Genomic DNA, 24,507 nt, shown 5'->3' on the forward strand with positions numbered 1-24,507 from the left:
AAATTCAAAACAATTTTTTTTTTTAAAACTGACAAAAACTATATATATTTTTTCTGAGAGTAGGTTCAATGTAAAGGAATAGAGTGTTTGCACTTTGATTTTGGTTTCCATAAAGACATATATTAGTATTTGGTTGCAATTTCATAAAATATATCTTATCTATGAGATCGCAATACAATACAATATGTGCTGCTAGAATTGGCCTCTCTGTGAAGATCATCAATGCGTGTCTTTCTAAAGACCCTCTAGGAGAGTCAAAGCACTTGACACACGTTTCCTCGTATGGTGTGTGTGTGCGGTGTTCTCATTTTGAGAGCCCAACGCTTCACATCATGCGTGCTCTTGACTAACAGCAGATGTCAGATGCTGTAGTTCCTCTCAAAAAGCTCTGACACATCCCGACATTACACCCCTCAGGCCTGAATCGCTTCTAACACCCAACTAAACAATGATTCCTGGGCACCACCATTCAGCGAAACACATCTTACACACTGTGATGTGATTATATGGCTTGTAACACATGCTAACACCTGCACTTGTTTCATGCTAACAGTCTGTTGTTAGCATATGTTACTAAGCTAACATTTTAGTCTGATAGACACACTGAATAAGTCATTAAATGGAACTGTTTTTTGACACCCATTAGTACTGAATGAAATATACTATAAATATATTTATAACTTCTCTCAGTTTTTTCCACCGTTTGTTCTGTCTGCAAAGGATGCTACCATGCTAATCGTGTTTGTGCAAACTTCTGAAGCATCTTATACATCAGAGGTGTGCCTGTGTTGCTTAAAAATAGGCAGCTCACTAGGTTTTGACAGACAGACCATCACCACCCCCTGAAATCCTGCGACAACATCCACTTAGCATCCATTATTGAATAACCTTGTCACTCGATACTCGATAAATGCCACATCCGCTCATAAACAAGAGCTTTGAAGGGCACTTCATCTTACACACATTTGTATGTCTGTGTATTTATAGGCTTAATTGTGCATTCAGTGTCCATATAATGATAAAAAGTAGTAAAGACAGAGACAAATAAAGAGAAAGAGACAAGCTGGCGATGTGAGAGCCGCTATCGATTACTGACTTTCTCCTTAGTGGCAGTGATATATTTAACTATGGAAATCCAATAGCAGGACAGATGCTGTGCACTTTGTCTCCTTCTGAGTGATTTTCTGGCCTTCTGATGTTCTTCTCTCTCCTCCAAAGCCCACAGGCACTTGACATTTATAAAACTCATAAATCTAATCATACATAGTGCTAAATGTGATCTAATTTGTGATGATTTATAACCAACAACATGTACAAGAATCCATGAGATGATCTAAAACTTTTTCGACAATTCCTGAAATTCTGTGACTTCACCACACCAGCCCAAAGTTTACCGAACTAACATTTAGGAGAACTTCGTCCATCTGTATTCAGTAGGTCTAAGATGGCGAGTCAGCCTTTGCACTAAAATGCAGAAGAAAATATCTAATACATCACATTTGAACTTATTTCCATGGGTTTGTCAGCAGAATGTGACTCAGAATAAAACAGAATTGCTGATGATAGAATCACATGACTGATGTATCAATAGCATCATGGGACCTGGCACATCGAGTGTAATGGTGTAAGCAAATTCTCATCCAGATGACATCAAAATCAGTAAAAATAACTTTCTTCGTGGAACAAATTCTAACTTTCTAATGTTTTTGAGCTATATTAGGGGTAGCAACAAAACATGGTATGCACTGCAGAGTTGTATACAAATATACAAGATCCATAAAGTTTACCATCGTCATGTGATACCTTTAAAAATTAAAAAAATTAAAAAATTAAATCTTATTCTTAAAAAAAAAAACTGTATATAAATATACAGCAGGGATGCACCGGGCATAAATCAGAACTGGCTGTTTTTTGAGCAATTGCAATAATGCACAACTGGCAATTGGATGTTTTTTTGTGGGTTTTTTTCTGAATTTTTTTTCTAAAAGTGCGCCAGCATGCGCCCTACATTGTAATTTGTGCATAACAAACAGAAAAACATACCAAGAAGCGAAAATGTCGTTGGTGTACTGGCGTACTAATAAGAGCTGCTTCCTCAAGCTCGCTGAAGTTGCACAAGCACTGTCCGGCACGGGCGACAGTGAATGGTTGTTTCGTACAGTTTATAACGTGTTGGATGAGAAACAAAACAGACTAACTTGTGAAAAGATGAAATGTTTCTTTTTGTACCTTTTGTTTATTATACTTATTAAAGGCATAGTTCACCCAGGAGTTTTTTTTTTTATTTATCCTGGCTCTTCCAATGTGGGTGGATAGTGACCATTTGAAGCTCAGCATGTGTGTGTGTGTGTGTATAAATTGTAAAAAAAAAAAAATAAAAAAAAAATAAATAAATATATATATATATATATATATATATATATATATATATATATATATATATATATATATATATATATATATATATATAGTTAAAGTAATATTTCTATTTATAATAATATAAATACTAATGAACTATTCAGCAAAGAGTTCTTACAATTCTGCTCTGATTGGCAGATAAGAAATGTTAGATGACTAGATGAGACAGGAAGTGATAGACTAGAGATGCATGAATAAGAAAGCAGGAGGTTTATGAATGGATTGATTTAGTTGAGCTGTCACTGTGGCTGTAAACATATAGATCCATCGGTCAAATTAGAAGCCTTGCAGCTCAAAAGCTTATTACTGGAGAACAATCGTTTCCATCTATCAGTCAGTGAGAAATACGTCATCACGACAGGCAATCCTAACACCACTGCATCAACAGCACAAAGAAACAGTCATAAATCATTTTATCTCTAAAATTTTACATGCAAATGCAATGAATTTTATACTAAAGACATTAATATATATTTATATTCATACAGAAAAAACATGCACTTCCACAATATTTGGAATGCACTAAATGAGTTTGAGTTTGATTACATTTATACATAAAAAAAAAAATTTGTGTTTTTTTTTAAATACATTTTTCTGACATACACCATAGCTCTGCTACTTCATTTCAAATGTCCCTTTAAAAAATGCTTTCAGAACATTCGTGTCCCTGTGATAAAACAAGTGTTGGCAGAGTTGCCCGTAGCGAGTGTCAGATGAATGAAACAGATGTTTTGCCAGTCATGTGGAAAAAATTGGTGATGTCTTCTCTGCACGTTCTACAGAGGGCCGAGTCTATGCCCGTGTCTAAATGTGTGTGTGAACGCTTTCCCCTTCTGTGCTTATGAATACATACACAGAGACTGTGTGAGATAAGAGAATCAACAGATGTGCGAGTACAGAAGACAGCTGTGGACAAATCACACAGCGTGAGCTCTAATACACGTCTGACAGAGAACTAAACAGTGTCAAAGAGACTAAACGCTACACTTTATATAAGAGAAAGGTCAAGTGCACATGAGCACTTTCTTCGACAAAAGACACATTAGCGCTTACTTCAGCTTTTCCAAAAAGCGTAACTGGTGTAACAATAAAGCCACGTTTATTTTTAAAGCATACTAGGATTAATGGGGAGGCGTGGCGCTAAAATGATTGACAGTTCACTCACATGGTCGATTTTGTCACTATATTAGTTGCATTTTATCTCGCAGCAAGCATTTTAAATAAACCATCACATCAACATAACTCGTTTTTCACAAAGATTCATATCTGAATATATATCCGAGTTTTTTTTAGATATACAAACATTTATACAAACCCAAATAAATAGAAATGCGATAAAACACTGCTTGAGATAATGAGATAACACTAAATCTAGAATTTTTTCCATCTTGTTTGACAAGAGCCACATCAAAACCCGCTGCAGCAAAACCCGACGGCTTGCCGTTTACTTGTTTGCCTCCCTGGGGAGGAATATTACATGATTTCTCCCAGCATCACACAACACTCAGAACTCATTTACTGTCTGCCGCTCGCATTTCACAGCAGGCGAGAGAGAACTGATAGGTCGCTGAGTTAGCATTAGGACACCCGTTGGGGTTTAGGGGCTCTTGGCCGTATTGATCAGTATCAGGCCTGGGGCACAGCATCTGCCTGGGTCAATATGCTGACTAACACACGTTTCGGAGTTAAAAACATGCAGGGTCTGACTTCTAAAACACACGTATGACTGCATGCAATCAGTCCGACAAGCATGCAAGTAATTTGAAGATCCAGACAATCACGCCACACCCTCACAGGGGGGGCGGAAACTTCCCCTGCCGTCTTCCACTGATCTTTAATTAAACATACTGAAGAGTGGATTAAATTACCAGCAGGATGAGACGCAGACACTGCGACTTTATTACAGCAGACAGCCAACAAAGAGCTCAGCATCTCCGAACATAATCAAGCAAAACGCGGCACCGCAAAACACACAGGCAGCTAACGCCAGGAAACTCTGACACAACCACATCTGTGACTGATGCGACACTCTGAGGGACGACCGTGGCACGAGAACCATTCGAACTGCTACACCAGCCTGCTCGCAAACAGAACGAGCACGCGTGTCAGTGGATTGTGGGATAGCGAAATTTTAACTTACCTTCCCGAAATCTCGAACGTCGAACAAATCGAAAGCCTCAAACAGCTCGCTCTTCTTCATGCCGAAAATCTCTGAGCAGGCGTTCAAAAACGTCCTGATGTTCTTCAAGCAGAGAAACTAAACAGAAATAAAAAGGCACATTTTGTCATTTTTTTTAATCATTTCACTTAATCTAACAAAAATAGTATTTGAAGATGCATTTTTAAAGTATATACATACTTACATGCTCATACAAGGTTAACACATTGTCATTTATATGCTCATGAAAATGAAAAATGTATTTGAATAAATGGTTTAATTTTTGTATTGCGCCACATCTGCTATGATAAACTCACACAGCATATCCCATTTGCATCATATTCATATTAAACATAAGTTGCAGTGAAAACTGGATTATTTTTACTTATTATTTCGCTAATCAAACATAATAATAATTACTTTAAAAAGCATAAAGAAGAGGAAGGGACAGTTTTGAGATGTCTGAGAACCTCTATATTTTTTGTCTGAGAGAAAGAAAAAAGTGACACAATTTTACTAAAAATCACCTTTCCAAAATAGAGGTTACTCATTAGTATATAATATTGATTGAATGCAATATAATTACATAATACAAATTTTTAAGCCTATTATTTTTAAACATTCCTAAATTCAATCAAGCATGAAGGAACATGAGAACTATAACTACAAAAACATATTGGAAATGGAGACTAAAATGCAGACAAGCCTGCATCAAGCTTTTTTCAGTTCATTTTTTCCCCACTGTTATTTCATGCGATACTTTCAGCGAATCATGACTAATGAGCTTACCAAAGAGCAAAAGATTGGCGAACATCCAAACGCATTCATTATCGTGAAATGAGTCGAGTCTCCAACACAAGCTGTCATATTAAACAGACACCTGTGTTGACTCACGACCGCAGCTCTGTTACAAAACAGATACTTTATCAGAACGCTAGATCCAGAATCTCATCAGCAGAACATTGCTGTTCAACCACAAAACTCCACGGCAACTGCGAGCCACCAAAAAAATCATCACACTGAATCATACTAAAGATTTGAATCCTTGTGGTCTTTCGAGCGAAAGTCGGTAATAGTCAGCAGTGAAATTAAAGCAGGATTATTTTGCAGTATCAGTACTGTATTGCAATATTGTTGTCAGTATCAAAAATAAGATACAAAACAAACTTGATCACTTTTTTTCAATATTATATGAAGAGTTAACACTATAGAAATCATGCTTTTTAATCGTGCATTCCAATTAATTTTAATTAGCTTTAAAAAATTATAATAATAAAAAACAATAATAAAAAACAATACAATAATGATAACATAATATAAACATGATTTTTGGAAAACTGTAACAAGGTGACAACAGCGAAAATGTCCTGATTTTCTTCAAGCAAGAAACTAAACAGAAATAAAAGGCATATTTTATATTAAAGAAAATAAATAAATAATTTATATATTATTTGCCCATGAAAAAATGAAAAATATTTTTAAACAGAAAATAATTTAAACACATTAGGTTTAATTTTTGTATTGTGTCATATCTGCTATCATACAGCATATCCCATTTGCATCATATTAATACAAAAAGAAATTAATTAGTTAAAAAAATAATAATAATAATAATAAATTACACAATAAAAAAAAATCATTATAACATAATAAAAACATAATTTTCGGAAAATTGTAACAAGGTGACAAGTTACAGCAGATGCAGGAAATTTACATATATATTTACATACACATATTTACATATATGTAATATGTACTGTATGTGTGTGTACTTTTTTTTCGTGGTTTACAGGGACAAAAATGTGTTTAATGACATGGGTATAACAGAGGTATTACAATTTGAAGGTAGTTTATGAGGACACTGCCTATGCCCCGTAATTCAAAAGGCTTAAAAAACAAACTAAATGGTGTTGTTTTTGAAAATCTAAACATGCAGAAAGCTTCCTGTAAGGGGTAGGTTTAAGTGTAGGGTGAAATATGAAAATATGGTTTGTGCAGTATAAAAACCATTACGCCAACAGAGAGCTGTGTGTGGTAAAATTATTCATTCAGAATTAATAATTATAATTTTTAAAGGAACTGTTACTGCTTATATTTTTTGTTTTTTTATTAGAAAAAAAGTAACAAAAATAAATGAATATTTTACAATTATATGTAACAAAAAAGGACAAATCATGAAAAAATGTCAATAAGTCATTAAAAATAAAATAAATAATAATAATTTCAATAAAAACATAACTATTAATTTTGTTTGTAAAATTAATTATTTATTAAATCTGCATTGTTAATAAATCAACATACTAATGAGTACAATAGCCTGTAGTTTTAAATCATCTGGAAATGAATCTTGCGCATTTCCTTTAAATAAACAAAAAGAAAATGTCAGTTTTGTAAAGTTATGATCTGTAATTTCCTTTCCAGTGTGTGCAAAATGCCAAAGTGACAACAGACACAGGAAATTTACTTCAACAGTGCAGCAATGTGTTCTTACAGCAACCCAGAAAACAACGATTAGAATCTTAATGGATGTTCTGTTATGGTCTAGAGATCAGCACCTTTGCCCTCTGGCTGGGCACGTTCACAAGAATGTGTCTGTTTCTACCAGTTATATTATCACCCTCCATCTGTCGGCGGCCTTACTTCGCCTGTCAAGCTCTTGAAAAAGACTTTCACATCTTGCAGCAATGCCATGTTTCTATCTTAAGCAACAAGAGGAAGTGAATTATATCAAGAGTCTCTGTGTTTTATGCGGCAGCTGCACCTGTGATTTCTTGAAACAGAAAGCGCTTGGGTTCTAATGTGAAACTGTAACCTCCGTGAGAGCGAAGACACTCTGACCTCAGTCTGAAATCTGGCATACTGATGTGCGGAAAACATCAGCCAGGCAAATTCGTAAGGCCAGCTTTTTCTCGCAAACAAACTAATAAGTCTTATCTGTGAGATGCCTGCAGATCAAAAGCATCAGACGCCGCCGCCTCTCGGTTCCCATTCCCTCTCTACAAATGACTCCAGCGGAGGCCTAGGGCCGCACTTATGCGCAGATAAGACAAGCAAATGTTTAGCGAGCGACTGTTTTTCAACACATTATCGGAAAGGAACATCTCGCACTTGCCATGGAGTCTTTAGGAGTCCTGGAGGAAGCTAGACAGAAACAGAGAGGAAGACGAAGAGAGGCGATGGATGTTTGTAGACACTTTCAGGGCTGTTTTGTGCATTACAGCCGTTTCGGACCCGGTGGGTTTTATTGGAGAGAAGCCCTGCTCAACCAAACTGCTATTCCATCCGCCGCTGCACTGCTGGATCTCTGTGGGAGACTCGCAAATGTCTTTTCCTACTTCTCCTGAAGGGCACACTGAGACTAAGAAGGAACATAGTAGTGCCGAACGTATAGCATTTCATTCATAATAAATAGCATATGTGAAACAGGCTAGGGAGATACTGATTCTGGTTTAAAGAGGACATGCCATAAAAAATGCATAGATCTTTTTGCTTGCTGTTTTGAGATATGACTGTGTCATACAACGCAGATTACACTTGGGAATTGAGAACCGGTTCTTATTTTGCGTTATTATATTGCATGAGTATCAGCTTTCAAGTGCGTGTCATGTTGTTTTCAGCAAAATAAACCCTACTAATTAAACCCAAAATACTAATAAAGATAACAAAGCAAGAAGTCAAAGACAGACGATGCCGGATGCAGTATGAAAACGTTTCATCTTTTGTACATGCTTTTGAATATATATTTGATTGAATGATATATTTACTTTTTTATGCATTGCATCAAGCAGGAATAACATTTTGTACATAAATATCAACAAAAATTTAAATAACAAATAAATTTCTTAAAACATAATAAAATAAAATGTAAAAATTATAATAAATCTAACAAATCTAAATATATGAATTATATATTTTCATTGTTTTCATTGTTTCATAGTTTCATTTTCATTCATATTTTCATTTCATGTTATATGTATAGAGAGAGAGAGAATTGTTTTGCAAATATTGTATTATTTCTTCCTTAAAATCACTAGAATTACTATCTATCTATCTATCTATCTATCTATCATTCATGTGAAATCATGCTCACAGATCAATTTAGACAATTTCAGACACTAAACCAAAAAAAAAAGTATCATCAAAGCATATTTATTGCATTTAATTTTCAGCAATTTGGCCCACAGTTGAAAAACAGAGTGAATTACGCAGAAGGCTTCCATGTGAAAAGAAGTTCGCTACTCATAATAGAGGTCTTCAAAGTATAGTACAGTAGCTTAAATACTCTGTAGTATCAGAAAGAGATGTAACTACAGCACATTACAGCTCCTTTAGTGCAGGAAACCTGGACTTGGACTAAAAAGCTCTTTAAAAAAAAAGAATATAATATGGCTCCTTTAAAGTCCAAAGGCAGAGTGTTCACGCCAGTATAAGGCTTTCAAGATAATGAAGTCTTAAAACAATTCACTGAAAATGAATCTGGAAGGTGAGAGTCCTGACATCCTCTTATCAGCAATGGTTCCAAAAGTACCCAAAAACCTCATTCATAAAAAAAGGAAGTCAAAGGTGTTGTAAATCAATGGCTTCAGACACTTTTACAGTGTTACATCCTGTGCAGAGTGCACCAGCTGTAAGCCGTGTGCAGCTTTTACACTGAGTTTAACCGAGCAGACAGCTACACAACCTGTCTTATCAAAACAATGTGCTGGATGAAGCATGGATCTGCGAAGACGCTTTATTATCACTGCGTGCAAGAGAGCACTGTGAGCATAGGGTGACCCGGAGCATCAACTTGACAGTCAGCAGGGCATGCTAGCACTGAAGCGTTCTCCATAAAATATGCTTTGTTCAATACGTTTATGAGCTAAATTTATCTGACATCTGCTACATAGGTTGCAATAGTTTTATGAATTGTAAATGTAATCTGTAAATGCTCTCCAAAGCCACTTTAAACAGTCTGATGAAATCTCCATTTAGTGCTATCAATGCTAACAACAATAGCATGGCGTGCTGCAGTGGTGGTGAGTTTATGCACCATTTAGAATTTGATTTAAATCGATTTCTGAATTTGGAAACAGGAAACAGAGGTACATGGGTACATTCAAATGGTTTGAAATCAAAATAAATTCTTTTTAAATAGAAAATCACATTTTTAGGACATTAAAGATAGAGAAATAGATAGATACTCTTCCTTTCATTTCAGTTCAAATTTCAATTTCCTGTGGGTGTGGCCAATTTAATTCAACTTCAAAGTCAAGAGTCAACCTTTGATTCTGGACTTTTTACAGCCCTGGTTGTTACAGATCTAAACTAGCAGCTTAAAAGGTGCAAGGTCAAAACCCGAAAGACCTGATCTTCTGTATTAGTATCGTACCCTTGAGTACAGAAAACTGATGTTTAACATTGGCTAAACATCCAAAATGCAAGGTCAGGCCTTTAAATATCTCCAGCTAACTTAAAGGTTAAACTTACATTTTTGTTAGAGTCTTACATACTAAATGATCTATATTCTCTATATTAAATATTCTCTCATAGCAGTTTGGTGGTGAACAAAGCAATATTTGAACTCCACAGAAATCGATGTTGACCTTGGATACATGCATTCTATTGATTTTTTTAGCATATTTCCGATGCACCAGCTGATTGTTCTTATTAAGGATGGATGCTCATGGCACCACGCTGTGTAAAATGGACAGGAGGGGCAGAGGATAAACACTGGCTGGTGGCTAAATTGTCATCACTAGCAGAACTGTGGTGAATTGCCCTTCACAGGGCACTGCACAAGGGTTACTGCACACCACACTGGGAGAAATGAACCGTCAGGATAATGCGAGAGAGGTCTGATGGTCAGACTCAGTATCAAACAACCTGTGCCTCTACAAAAGTGAAGCTGTGTCGCACACAATTTTTGCAACAGCATACTATCGTACCATTCATGTTCTGCTGCAATGCACGTATACTCTATGCAGATCTTCTGTATCCACGGAAGGCTAATAATTCAAAAACTGTGCAGTAGCCTATATAACAGAATGCAGTACAATAAAATACTGTCTCCCACAATGCATCATCATCACGATCCTTCCATTCTGGAGAAACAAATAGCCCAAAAGCAATATCAACTGTATTTTTTTTCCCACACACAATTGTTTGAAAACTACAGAGCCCCTAAAGGGAAATTTGCAATGAAGACTTTCAAGTGCTCACAAGAAACGTTTTAGGTGCAAGAAATGATTTGTGTGAGCATGTGAAAGTTTTCGTGTGCACAGGAAACTTTTTGCAAGCTCATATTTAACACACTGTTAATCTACAGACAAAAATAATGCATTACAATGTTTACATCATCTTAAATCTTAAAGGTGTGTTCAACCTGAAAGGCACTAAACATGGAAAAATTACTGTTGGAATTAAATATAATCAAGTGTGATAAGTCATAATATTACTGAAATCAATAACAATTACATTTTCAGATAAATTAAAAGAAAAAAGTAAAAATGATAACATCACATTTGTTGAAATTTCATTTAAAAAATCTAAATTAAAATGTGATGCATCATCCTTTGGTGACCATAAAAGTGCATAAGCAATCTTGCACAATACATGCACATCTTACATTGAACATATACTGAATATGTTATGTCTTTCTTCTCAAAACAATACACATACACATATTTACGCTCTTTTTTACAGTGTATCTGTCTATGTATACATAACTCCCTCAAAAGATTTCTTTCCTCTAGAAGCCAGACTACAAATCCGATCCTCACTGCCAAGTTGTGTTTACGTACTTGTGTAATGTAGGACTGTTCGATTCACCAAGAGCTCAAAATTGTCATCCGTGACAATCCTTCTGATGTGTTTTGTCAGAATGTGTCTGAATGCGCTTTTAACAGCACTCAAAACATCACCTCTCTTATTTTATCTCAGGAGCTTCGCTTTACAGAGGCATCAGCACTTTGAACTGCAATTTGATATTAGTGCTTCACTGGCATCCTTGTGAAACTCTACCAGTGCCACCGCGTTTTTACAGCTACCGTTTATGGGCTATTTTTAACCTGACCGAGACAAGATAATGCTCATTTCATTGTGCGCTGTGATGTCATCGCGCCCGTTGAAGGTCTAAAGTAAAGGCTGCTGCACTGGATGCGTGCACGCATTTACGAGAGCACCGCTGACTGATCGCCATATGCATGTCATCAAAAAGGTCATTTTGCCATGCGAGCGCAGAAAAGGATATCGCTGTTTTTATCGGTCACTTAAAAGGAGGCACAACTGGATATTACAATTAAATCTCATCATTAATGACCATCTCTGTTCAGTTTAATGTCATCAGCTCAGACGGTAAATGCTTTTACAATGTTCAAAATACAATTCAAATCTCATAAGAGGGGCTGGGTAGGTTTTCCAAACATAATAATCATGGATTTTCTGCAACAAAAGAGCTCTGCCTGAACATGGAAATATCTGCCTTCATTTACAAATCCTAATGCATGCGTGTATCCCTTGGTGACCAGCATAATTAGCACATTACTGTGCAAAAATCCATCTGTGCAGTTCAAAAAGATGCACTGTAAATGTGTGATTCACACTGTCTTTTGAGAGTATCTTTATTCCTCCTGATCCCCAACCATTTACAGTAGAGCCTGTTACCTTGGTGACAGAAGGAAAGGTCAGTCTCCGAGAAATGCACAGAGAGAGAGAGAGAGAGAGAGAGAGAGAGAGGGATTTGGCTGGACTTACTAGACCTTGCAAAGATTTGCGCATTCTCAAAATGTGCATTAATATGTATGAGATGCTGTTTCTGCATAGTTTTTTTTGTAGCGTAATTTAGTGACTTTCACTAATGAACATACTTTGGGTTGGGGATCTGAACAAACAATCTAGTCTATTTATTCAATTCGGGCATGTAGAGCTGCACAATATGTGCTACTGACACAAACTGGGCCTCAGATGGTGTGCTTATGTGCTTACCAGTACATAACTACCTAATACCAGGAAACACATAGAAATAGAAGGCAGCAACAAACTATTAGGGCTGCACATTTTGAGGAAATAATGTGATTATGAATACTTTTTGCAATTGACATTTAAAATGCAACTGATAAAAACAGTGAAAAAATAATAATAATAACAACAACAATACCAATATTCTTATTTTCATATGTTAAAAAAAATGAAGCTTTTATTCTGGGAACCGTTTTACAGAAGCATTCTTCTGTTCACAGAAGCTGGTTTAAGAGCTCAAATGATTATTATAAGCTAAAATAACAGCACATGCAGTGAGTGTGAGAGTGTGTGTGTGTGTGTGTGTGTGTGTGTGTGGAGCAATTCACTGTGAACCAAAGCACTTTGAAATACTGAAAATACCAGTACATGAGCTGCTCGTGGGTAAAAGATTACAGTGCTGCGCTCTCGTATGAAACACACAGTGCTTAAAATTTTTGGAAATCGACGTTTTTGTAATTTGATAATTACACTAAATCATATCGCAGTTTTGGTTTTAGTTTGATTGATCGAGCAGCTCAGTGACACATACGTAACTGTATAGAAAGGCCTTGACAACTACGTTTACATCAATGACTTTTGCATGAACAAGCGCACTCCAGAAAATGCAAATGTCTATCCTCTTATATTTTACATCGAATCAGTGGATTGCTGGAAACCAGTGCAACCAATCCAAATATACAAATCCACAGCCTGACAGAGAATTAGAAAAATAACCTTGGATCTGAACCATAATTAAAACTAATGGGTGTTCAAATGTTCAAACACAAGCATATACTGCTGTGACCGGTCTCTGACCCCTTCCCAAAGGAGCTTTTAACAGATTGTCTACGTATACAGTGTGTGTGTGTATTACATACAGTATATGTGTTTTATTCAAAGAGATTCTCTATATATGCTACATTAAAAATGTATCCACTTTCAACTCAGAATCTGTCATGCATATTTTGTAAATCACATTATATTACAGTGAGAAGTCAGTGTTCGAGCAGGAGCTCGTTGCTTGTGGTTTCACTCAAAAATAGACTGGAGGTTCTGATATTTCACCACGGTAGTCAAGGGTCTTTAGAGGACGTTTAGTTTCATTTCCTTCCTCCATCCCATTTCCTCATTTCCCCAGCGGGCGTCACTGCTCGGAAACTATCTGCCCAGCGAGTGGGCGTCAGCATTTGTGTTTCCCCCTCCAACCTAATGATGAGACAGTGACTATCTGGCATTACAATGACAGTGTGAAATAACCGCTCGCCATCGATTCAGATACAACCGTACAAAAAAATGAGGGCTCAAGTGCATAACATGCATTTTGTAATGTAGATAATGTCACTGTTTGACAATGAACTCTTGCATACGTAATCCTCATTGACATCTGTTGATATCTAAATGAAGATTTGAGGCCCTGCCAAACACCTGTTGCCATTTCCTTCCACTCTGCTCAAAAGCACACGCGTTAAGCGGAAGAAACCCAAAAAACCATTTGTCTGACTGACGCAGTGCGTGAGAAAGACACTTGCCTTTGTGGCTTCCTCAAACTTGCATTTCCACGTTTCATGTTTCAAACCTGCCCAGAACCTTCTAAACCTGTACAGTATGTAGGCCTAAGAGTGCACTAACTTCTGTTTGCATTTTCTATGTTACTTTTGAAACAAAACATTTCAGAGTTTGATATATTTAGATACAGAATTTAATACATAATATATAATCTATATATATATATATATATATATATATATATATATATATATATATATATATATATATATATGTCCACACACATAATATAAAATATTCTTCAAAACTGCTAGTCTATATGTCACTCTAAAATAGTGTAAACCCCTCCTTCACACACAAAACACCCCTTTGCCTGTCCCGAACATCTGACCATTACTGACATTAATTCGAAATTTCAGTGGTGAATGCCTGTATTATATTTTAATTACACAGCTATTGTGAGGTAAAGGGAAGCCCAGAGGGCCCATTGGGCCCCTGGAGGTGCCCTGATGATGCGGGGACTCCTGCTTTTAGTTTGCTCTCTTCACCGCTTTTGTCTGAGCTGTTCCCCCGGGACGCCCGCGTCTGTGTCCCATGTGCTGTAATGAGCCTTTGATAAAATAGCTGCCAAAAACGTCATGAATAATTCATGCAAGGATTCAGATGCTGCCCTTAGAGATGGAAATTTCACCTCTATGCTCAAAACACTGATTTACACAGACCATTTGCTCATTTTCTGTTCCCTTTTTTTTTAAAGTGTGTTAATGCTCAGCGGATAAAGCCGCTCGGTGAATGGAGATGCATCTACGTCGGCGCACACGAAAATCAAAAACGCAAAAAGAAACCATGATTTAACAAACCAAATGAAAACAAAGAAGTGTATCTGATGTAATCAGAAGCAAGGCGATGCCTCAAAGCCAAAATGACGTATGCTGTAATACTCATCAGATACGTCAAACTTCAATAGACTATATCTGTCATTAAACTAGTGAACCATACAGGCCTTTATTATCAAAACTAAAAGCAGGCTCTATTGACTTCTTCTAAACGTTACTTGGAATCGGCTCACCGTGACCGCACCACATTGACAGATTTAATGCAAAGGTCTATTCTCGTCACAAGGTGCATGTGTGCCTGTCTAGACACTAGTTAGTGTGCATCCGTTTCCTTAAATATAAAGGTCAGTATTGTAAACACTGTATCTGTCAGTTCTATGAAACATCACTGTGTTGATGGCAGCTTTCTCCTCATGCGAGAGGGATGCGTAATCAAGTCCAGACTTGGAGCAGATGGTGTTTGACAACACAGAACGAGAGATATATATCAAGGGCCGCTGTTTTCAATAAAGCAGCTTCTCACAGACAACTAATCCTGCTCTCACCTGACAGGGTACAGCGAACGAGACCAGACTAAAAAAGCTTTCGTCTGACCCTGATCCTGACCAGGACGCCGTAGATTCATAGTTTCGACCAAATTATGCATCGCTTTGTCCTTTTGGGTTTAAATGCTTGGACTCATTTTACGTATATTTTCTTTCATAGACGGTTATCTACACTATGTAGGAAAAATTCTCTTTAAAGGTGCACTCGTGCGGTTTTAGAATTTGTGCTTTTTGAAAAACATCTTGCGTGCTGACTGAGAGAATTACATGAAATAAACGTTATTGGGCTTTTATTGTCACTAGTACTAATAGTAGTAAGTCAGCGGCATGACCCAGCAGCTAACAGGGAGCATTCTGTCAGCTGGGAACAAACATTCTCAGTAATGTTTATAGAACATTAATTCATAGTTATGTGGTCTTTAATAACGTTTTCAGTAGGTAAGCACAAAAAATCTAAAATGATATATTAATGGACTGTTTATTTCACACATGTTTGGAAGACGGTAGTTCATTTTGTAGCTGTTACTAATAGTTTATGGATGTTCATAGAACATTCCTATAATATTTGCAAAGTGCTTAAACAAAATGTTTCCTTAATGTTAACCAAGAGAAAGGTTCTGTTCCTTTTTTATGCATAAAACGATTAAAATGAAGAAAAACATGCATCTTTAAAGATCACTGTTACTGCATTGCTCCCTGTAACCGATAGGGGGAATTCAGCACACAAATAACGGTACAGCATTTCTGGCAACATATCAACTTTCTGTTGCAAAAATGTTGAACGCGTGAGCGCGAGCGCAGCGGTAAGTTCACCCTTTCCGTAAACACGAAAACACCTAAACGTGCTTTCAACCATCATTACTGAGTTTAACCTCCATTCTTATTGCAAACGCAGAACTTCTTGAATCCGTGTGCGGGCTGTCTCTTACCTGTGACATCTGAGGTCTCAGATTGATCTCCCTAAGGTTGATGGACTGGGGTCTCAGGTTGTTGAGAAGCTGGCACAGGAGGACCCCATCCCGCAGGGTCTGCGCCAGGTCGAACACCTGAGCGGACTCCCATGTCACCCGATGGTTCGGCGGCAGCACCTTACAATTGATCAGCCATAACGCGCATTGTCTCCAATGCTCCATCCTGTCCGGTGATGCTCAGTAAAAGATTTAACGCCGATCCGAAAGCAGAGCGCAAGTGGCGTCTCCTCGTCCGATGCGCATAGCAGGATCGCGGGCGGTGTAACGGCTGGATGGTGTTTCCAGGGTTGGAGCACCAGCGGAGAGTGACTGATCCGTGCGCCGCTGCTCTCCTCACTCGCTCTTTCACCTCTTATTTTTGCTCTCCCCTCCCCTCTCTCTATCTTCCTGCTTCAGATGTTCCGTATATTAGCGCTGCTGTGAGCCTGACACCCGGAACACCCCGAGGACGCGCTCTAATATACAGTAGCCGCCAAACGTATTTCGACGCTCACGTAAGGGCGCGAGTTATTAAGAGGAAACGTACCTTAGGCTATACCCCGTTCGTTTACAAACAGCCTAAGGAAATATCAACGTTTCATAAGTTGGAAACCGTTACAGTAAGCGCTGAAATTAGATGTACAAGTTTGCTAACAAAGCGCCCGCGCGAGTTCGTCTGACGAAGTAGCCATAGCAACACAAGTCTTGCCATTATTTAGGATACCAAATTATGTACATATCACGACCATAATGTGTTCTAAACGATTAATCAGTCACAAAACTCTTCTAATTTGAGGGAAATGTAAGGAAAAAGTTTTTTTTTTCGTTTAATAAGAGCCCGTTTACTAGTGAACGTGCACCAATAAAGAAAACATTGAAACATTTATTAATATTAACGCGAATTTCAACATTTAGCCTACTAAGTCATTTGTATATCATAATGTGTTCTACACGATTAATCAGTGATTAAGCGATAAACTCTTTTAATTTGAGGGAAATCTAAGTATTTTTGGTTAGTAAGAGCCCTTATATAAACGTGAACTAATAAAGAAATTACCTAAGCATTTATTAATCTAAAGCTAATTTCAACATTTAGCCTACTATGTTATTAAAATGAAAAAAATGTAAATGCTAAAATTATCTGACTTAAGCTAACATACACAACTCTCAATGGAGTTGTATTATTATTAGTAGTAGTAAAATGTATTTTTATAGACTTATATTAATGCAATAAGTGTTCTATAAGAAGTTTTAAGAATAAATTACTAAGTCTGTTTGTTGTTTGTAGATGTCACTCGGCTTTATCCAACATTCGAAACATTTTAGGACATTCAAACATTTTAACCAATGTTTAGCGTCCGAATACATTCGCATAACCACAGTCTAATACCTCGTCAAGCTTTGACAATGATAAGATTATTTGGATTACGTTTGTTTCGTATTCCCAAATACACGGCTCAGAAATAGTTTAACCTGAAACTAGAGGCCTATTTGTTCACCTCATCTGCACTTTGTTATTGGCCGCTCCGAGTTTTTTGCATACAGCCGTAGAGAGAGAATGAGTGTTGGACGAAGACAGCGTTCTCCAGATAAGCAGGAGTGAAATAGGATGATGCACTGTCATGGCTATCCTGTTTCTGTCTCTTCTGTCTCTTTGCTCTTGTCACGATGAACTTTTCACTTCAGCACCTGAAAATGCTTCTGAAATGAATATGCATTGCCGCGCTTTGGCACTGTGGTGTACAGTGTAGCATATTTGTCATTTTGGGTTTTGAGAAATATCACTCGGTTTGTGTTTAAAGAATACGTTCATATTTCAACTAGTATGTTTGCGTTCGTTTGCAGAGACACACCTTCTACATCCAGCAGGCACCAGCTAAGATGTTTACATGCTTTAGAAGTCCGCAGTGAGCGAGACGGTGGACCAGGGGGTCTTGAGCGTGCCGTGACAGTAAATGAAACCATCTGTCTGTCATAACAAGGTGTGTTAGGAGTCTAATAAGCTCTGTGAGGAATTCTTTATTTATTTTCCTTCTGTTAACCGAGGTTAGCTCGGCCGCAGGATGCTACAGCGGACCAGATTTCCTCGACCCACACCCCTTCACTCGTCACCCAGGTTGCGTTTCTATCCCACTTAACACCGGTATGGAAGGGCTGGATGTTGTCATCAATCACATATCAATCCCCAGAGAGACTATCAGACGGAGTAATAAGGCAAATCAGCTTTAGTGAGACTGTTTCTCTGTGGTGGGATGGGCTTATCTGTAAAGAGGCGCTTTGTGATTGGCTGCAGAAGAGAAAGAGGAAGCTTGACAATGTGGGCCAGCGCAGGAAGGAAGTGGAGAATGCAGGATGTTTGGAGCCAATGTCTATCTCTGTTTCCCTTCACAATTTTAGAGACTTGGCACAAGGCAGATAGCCCCCTCTGAGCTGACAGATGATCAAAGCGTCACACACTTGCCAAATGCTCACAGAGACTTGGGCCCTGCTACATCGCTGCCATTCCAATAACTGCCATCCTTGTCATGACCCGCATTGTGTTGGTAATTTATAGCCTGACGCGGCGCGCTAATGACAATGCTTCTGGTGACAATACCCGATGACTTTGCTCATGATTATATTTCACAAGCGAAGATCAAGGTTGTGTCTGAAACTTAATACAAGGATTTTGTTTGTCGAAACATTTTGTTAAAAGAATCGGCAAAAATGAACAAAGCTGAGAACGTACTCATCCTTAGGCCATCCAAGATAGAGTTGAGTTTGTTTCTTCAGTCTAACAGATGTGTAGAAAGTTAGCATTAAATCACTTGCTCACCATTGGATCGCCTGCAGTGAATGGGTGCCGCCGTGAGAGTCCAAACAGCTGATAAAAACATCACAATAATCCACACGACTCCTGTCCATCAAAGGTCTTGAAAAGAGAAGATTTAAGATAATGTCAGGAAAAAGTAATGGTCTTTCACTAATATCTGGACAAAATCATTTCAGTTATAAACCTTTGTAGAAGTATTGATCCCCGTGCTCCAAGTCCACTGCAGAAATCAATAACCTGGAGACCCCAGGAGGAACAGAGGCAGACATCTGATAGGGTTTCACGGCGGAGGGCTGTCAGCTGGGCAAGGACGGGGCAAAGCACCGGATGATCAACAAAGAGAAACATAAGATAGAGACAGCTAAAGTCACTAGGGTCACCGGTCTGTAATCGTGAGCCACAAGGCAAGTGACTAAATAACAGGGCTGAACAGAACACACACACACTACTATTCAGAAATCATTTTTAATGGTCTTAAAAGAAGTCTTTTTATGCTCACTATGGCTGCATTTATTATGGCTGCTTAATGTTTATGTGGAAACATATTTTTTTTTATTCTTTGATGAATAGTAAGTTCAAAAGAACACTTATTGGAACAATATATATTTATTTTTGACATTATAAATGTCTTCACTATCACCTTTGATCAATTTTATTTTTAAAAGTCCCCAAACCTTTGGATTAATAAGAAATACGGTATTTTTTTATATAATTATCACTATATTATTATATATTATGACTATTATGAAGTGCTCCATCTATTGGCTGATTAATATTACTTCATGTGAGCTGAATAGTGTGCTTGGTTTAACCTTGTTCAAACACATAAATGCATAAGAAAATGTTATTGGAGGTTGGGAAATATTATGAACATAGTCATGATTATAGGTTGTTGTTAGGTACCAAATGCACCAACGTGACCACAGATCATAACTGTGCTTTTGAGTATCTTATAAACTGGTCTGTAAAAAAATATGAATGGTAAAGACATAAATATTCATTGTAACACTCTTTTTCAAATAATCATTTATACATGACAATAATTACAGCAAGACCACTGGGTGTGAACTTGCAGATGAGGGTGTTGTCAATGCGACATGACATCATGTTTATCGACAATATCTCAGGACAGTATATGAAAACATAAAGTGAAACTGGGTGTGACAGTGTGAGAGCCCGCAGGAAGGCCAAATTTAATTTTTATATGTGTTCGTGAATCATATGTATTCTGAAAGCCGATGCATCTTATGAATCAGGTTATGAGAGTGTTTTTGGTCTTGGTGTCACAGATGGCCTTCACCCTGGAAAACAGGGCAACTAGTGCCATCAGTGGAGTGACTTGGACAGTTTTTTATTATTTTTTTTTTTAAATTATTCAAATAGACTGTAATTCAAAATGACTGTATTAAAATCTGCTTGCATTTGCTGCAAATACTTCCTACATTGGGTTGTTGTGTGTGTGTGTGTATAACAGGCAGAAAAATCATTACCTTCATTCTGTGTCATATTGCTCGCTATTCACCATGATATTCAAATTATAAATCATATTAATCCCATTTTGTCTCCATGTGAAGATCTAAAGACTCTTTGCTTTTTACAGTCTACGATGTAGGTCGTCTCTTAACTGGCTGGTCGCTTAAGGCCAGAGATGTTGGACAGAATGGATGCAGAAGTGTGTGGCCACGATTCTCGCCCAAACCAGGTACACTCAAAAACATACAGATATCATTAACTGACAGGAAATTATTAACTAAAATGCAAACTACAAACAGTGAAAGTTGACTTTTTTGGTATCAAATGCAAACTGCGTTGTATCTTGTTTTCCTTAAATAAGCAGTTCACCCAAAAATTTTTATATATATGAGTTTGTTCCTTCATCAGAACAGATTTGGCGATATTTAGATTCAAGGGATCCTTTGCATTGAACGGGTGCCGTTAAAATGACAGAATCACCCTGATGTAGTGTTTTCGGTCTCTCCGTGCTCTCCATGCATATACACTGTAAATATATCCCTAATGTGCTAAATTATGTGCAAAATATGAATTCAAACAGACGGATGTGTTGAAATGTGTAACAGCTTGTGCGGCATATGCTACCACAATTTGTTTAAGAGGGAAATACCTCAGAGACGTAAAAACCAGAGGCCAATAAAACCATTGTTCCTTCAAACTAATTTTCTAGGGCATCCGAACCAGATGAAGCAGAACTTAGCCAAGACTCTCCAGGAGCTGATACCGGCTGTGTCCTCAAAATACATGAGGTGGGCCTTAGTTGCCAACACCCCACCACCAGAAGGACTCCACGCTCTGTCCTGGTCCACCTGCTTCTCTCTCAGTGCAGCCAGATTGGCTCTAGGGAGGATCCCTCACCTGTAATGCTCTGATAACTGCTCTGAAGAAGAAAGAAACACAATGAGGCTTGTTCACTTGTTCAAAACATCTGGCCAAATGAAGGGTTGGGGGCACAGGGGCCTAAATAACAGAAGGTTCTACATATAAATGAATGGAACCAGTTCACACAATTTTTAAAGACTAGGAAAATACAACAGTAGAATATGTTAATTACGTGGTAAGAAAAACTCTAATGTAATGGAGCATTTCATATAATATTACAGTAAAAAAAAATTTAAACGTACAGAAATCTTATTACTTACCAAACTTGACACCTCACATTTTAGTTTTGCATTCATTTAACTGTTTCTTCTTGGTTTTTCAGTTATGTACATTGGGTTTAAGATGACATCTTATGTCGTTAAACTAAGGTATATTGCATTTTTTTAGGGTCATGTGTTTTTGTGGAAAATCTGCTGAGCTTAGATTGTACATGTGGCTTTCTAATTACCCCCCACCTTGTGTGTGTGTGTGTGTGTGTGTGTGTGGTTGTCAGTGTATAAAAGAGGTACTTCATTTTAGCACTTCATTTTTGGAGGAAAATGTTAAGTTTAATCCATAAAACCTAAATGTCGCTACAATACTTTTTATGGTAACTTTCTGGCCAACACAGCTACTGTAGTTTTACTGTAAATTTTAAGACTGTTAAATTCTTTCAAAATTGTACATGAAATATTATACCAGTCCAAATATTCCAGATTTGATTGAGATCATTTGTTATATAGTTTTTGGGTTTGAGGGCTTTGTATCTCCCTGCTATATTTCAAATATTTCATTTTAAAGCAAATGACTTTTTTGACCTTTAAGCGTTGCTGTCGAACTTCACTGAACTTTACTGGCGTCCACTTTAACTTCTCTCTCTTTTTTCAGTTGAGAGTCTTAGAAGACAGCTTACAGCAGACAGCTTAATTTGTTTCCGTAAAGCCTCGGCAAATCTAGGCAAATTAATTTTTCATCTACAGTAATGGCTTGAGTGCTGAATACTGTTTTATGTTAATGTATTTAAAACGCCAACTATCAGGAAAAGCTGACAAGAAATTGGTTTGACTCGATAACAGATGCTTGTGGCGTGTGAGCATTAATTAAATCAAGGAGAATTGAAAAAGAAAAAACTATATTTACCGTTGTAAACCACATTTTATATATTATTTTTAAAGTCACACAAACGATTCCTCTGAAGTCAGTGCCAGCTCTAGTTTCGACTGAGCTGTGAGGTGTACAGTACATCGATGTGAATTTAAATAACTCCATCTCGGCGAGAGGATATGGAGATAGCATCAAATTAAAGGAACAGAAACTTACTTTGTGCAAGAGGAAGTTTCAACATTCATCTCATTTGGCACATAGTTGCTATGGGGAAAAACAGCAGTGCAATAATTAACAGTTTGGTGTATAATAAAAGAAAAGGATTTTGACCCTCAGAATTCGTTAGGACTATTAGGCTTGTTTTATAGTCTAAATCGATTAGTAAGTCGTATGTAGACGCTATAAAAGGGAACAGGAACTATTGTGTCTTTTAGTAAAAATGAAACCAAATCTTTGAGAGGGGAGTGATTCCTCAGAGAAAGCTGCGCCGCTTATGTCTATATATCAGCAGTAATGGGAAGACACACCTAATGCTACAGACATTACATCAGAACGACCAGCTCTCACAGAAACCACAGACACACACAGAGAAACTCTTACTGTAGTTATTCTGTGTGAGCCTGGTTTTCAGTAAATGAATCAGTGAAAGATTTTAAATTAACTAAAAGCACATGCAATCCAATTAATTCTATGGAAGACCTAAAATGTAATTATTGCCGTTCCAAATCAGTATGATTTTCTTTCTTTCTTTCTTTGGGAAACATGGATTAAATATACCATAAATCTAATATGGTGTTCCGCGAGCAGCATTTGCGATGAATGCGCACCAGTAAGTAAATTTCCAAAGCGTCTTAAAACATCTCCCAGAAAGGCATTCTGTGTAGTGAACATTTCAGAAATGCTGCAGGCACAGCCATCCCTGCTTCTATTCAAGTCCAGGAGCCCGGGGCGGTTCTGCTGTGGGCATCTCCAGATCACTGGCCCTTTATGCTAATAAACATCAATCAGACAGTCTCCTATGATTCACACTGCAGTTCACCGAATCAAGTCAAGTTCAAACCGCTAAAGGGTTCAATTGAGGATTGGAAAACTCTAACAAAGCTCTGTGAGAAGAAAAACAAATCACATTTTGACGTCCTGTTCCACGCGCCAAAGTTTCACTCTGGTTTTTCTATCGACGTCGGGGTTGTTAATTTTACCTCAGGCAGGGGTGCTATGTCCCAAATATTCCAAACGCCCACTTTGTCTGACTTCTGCCCAGTCCGCTCTTTGAAATCCAGTGTGGTTTCAGATGCTACCGTCTACTGAATATGTACAGTACAAACAAGGGTGAGGAATTTAGTAGGGACAATAGATATATGTCCCTATCGACATCCAGTTTAAAATCCAATTTCAAAACTGAATCATTTGCAATGCTCACCCTGAAAGGAATAGTTTACTCAAAAATTTTAATTCTGTCAATCGTTTAGTCGTCCTCGAGTAGTTTCAAATCTGTATCAATTTCTTTGTTCTGCCGAAAACAGAAAGCTTTCCGTCACCATTAACTTCCGTAGTACCAAAAAAATACTATTGAAGTCAATGGTGACCACAACAGCCTGGTTTTTCAAAATATCTTCGTGTTCGGCAGAAGAAAGAAATTCATGCAGGTTTGGAACTGCTCGAGGGTACTATTCCTCGAAGTCCCAGTCTATTTTTTTTTTTCAGATCAGGACTACGATGATAGTTAATCGTTTGATTTACATTTTTAACTTCAGAGCGTGTTCACTAATCTTTTGACGCAGATCAGAACTTTGTAGAGCGGATTGTGAATCGTGTGTTTCAGGTT

The 24,507-nt window shown here is 37.5% G+C and overlaps 1 protein-coding gene and 1 long non-coding RNA gene across 3 annotated transcripts in view; one reads left to right on the forward strand and one right to left on the reverse strand.

Annotated features, from left to right (window-relative positions):
- The window catches only part of LOC122329832 (guanine nucleotide exchange factor VAV3), a 65,896-nt gene extending 49,113 nt beyond the window's left edge, over positions 1-16,783 (reverse strand). The window contains exons 1-2 of one of the 2 annotated variants that reach the window (XM_043226439.1): positions 16,373-16,783; positions 4,559-4,675 (exon numbers count right to left, since the gene is read on the reverse strand). In XM_043226439.1, the coding sequence (XP_043082374.1) occupies positions 4,559-4,675; positions 16,373-16,576 (321 nt within the window). In that variant the 5' untranslated portion in view covers positions 16,577-16,783. The remainder of the gene's footprint in view (positions 1-4,558; positions 4,676-16,372) is intronic. The other variant, XM_043226440.1, reaches the window with a different exon arrangement.
- A 457-nt stretch (positions 16,784-17,240) lies between these two features.
- Positions 17,241-24,207, forward strand: LOC122329833. Its single transcript, XR_006247952.1, has 3 exons — positions 17,241-18,375; positions 20,806-20,907; positions 21,388-24,207. It is a non-coding gene; the product is annotated as an uncharacterized LOC122329833 (long non-coding RNA).
- The last annotated feature ends 300 nt before the right edge of the window (positions 24,208-24,507 follow it).

The sequence above is a fragment of the Puntigrus tetrazona genome, chromosome 24 (assembly GCF_018831695.1).
Source record: "Puntigrus tetrazona isolate hp1 chromosome 24, ASM1883169v1, whole genome shotgun sequence".
In the NCBI taxonomy this organism is placed as follows: domain Eukaryota; kingdom Metazoa; phylum Chordata; class Actinopteri; order Cypriniformes; family Cyprinidae; genus Puntigrus; species Puntigrus tetrazona.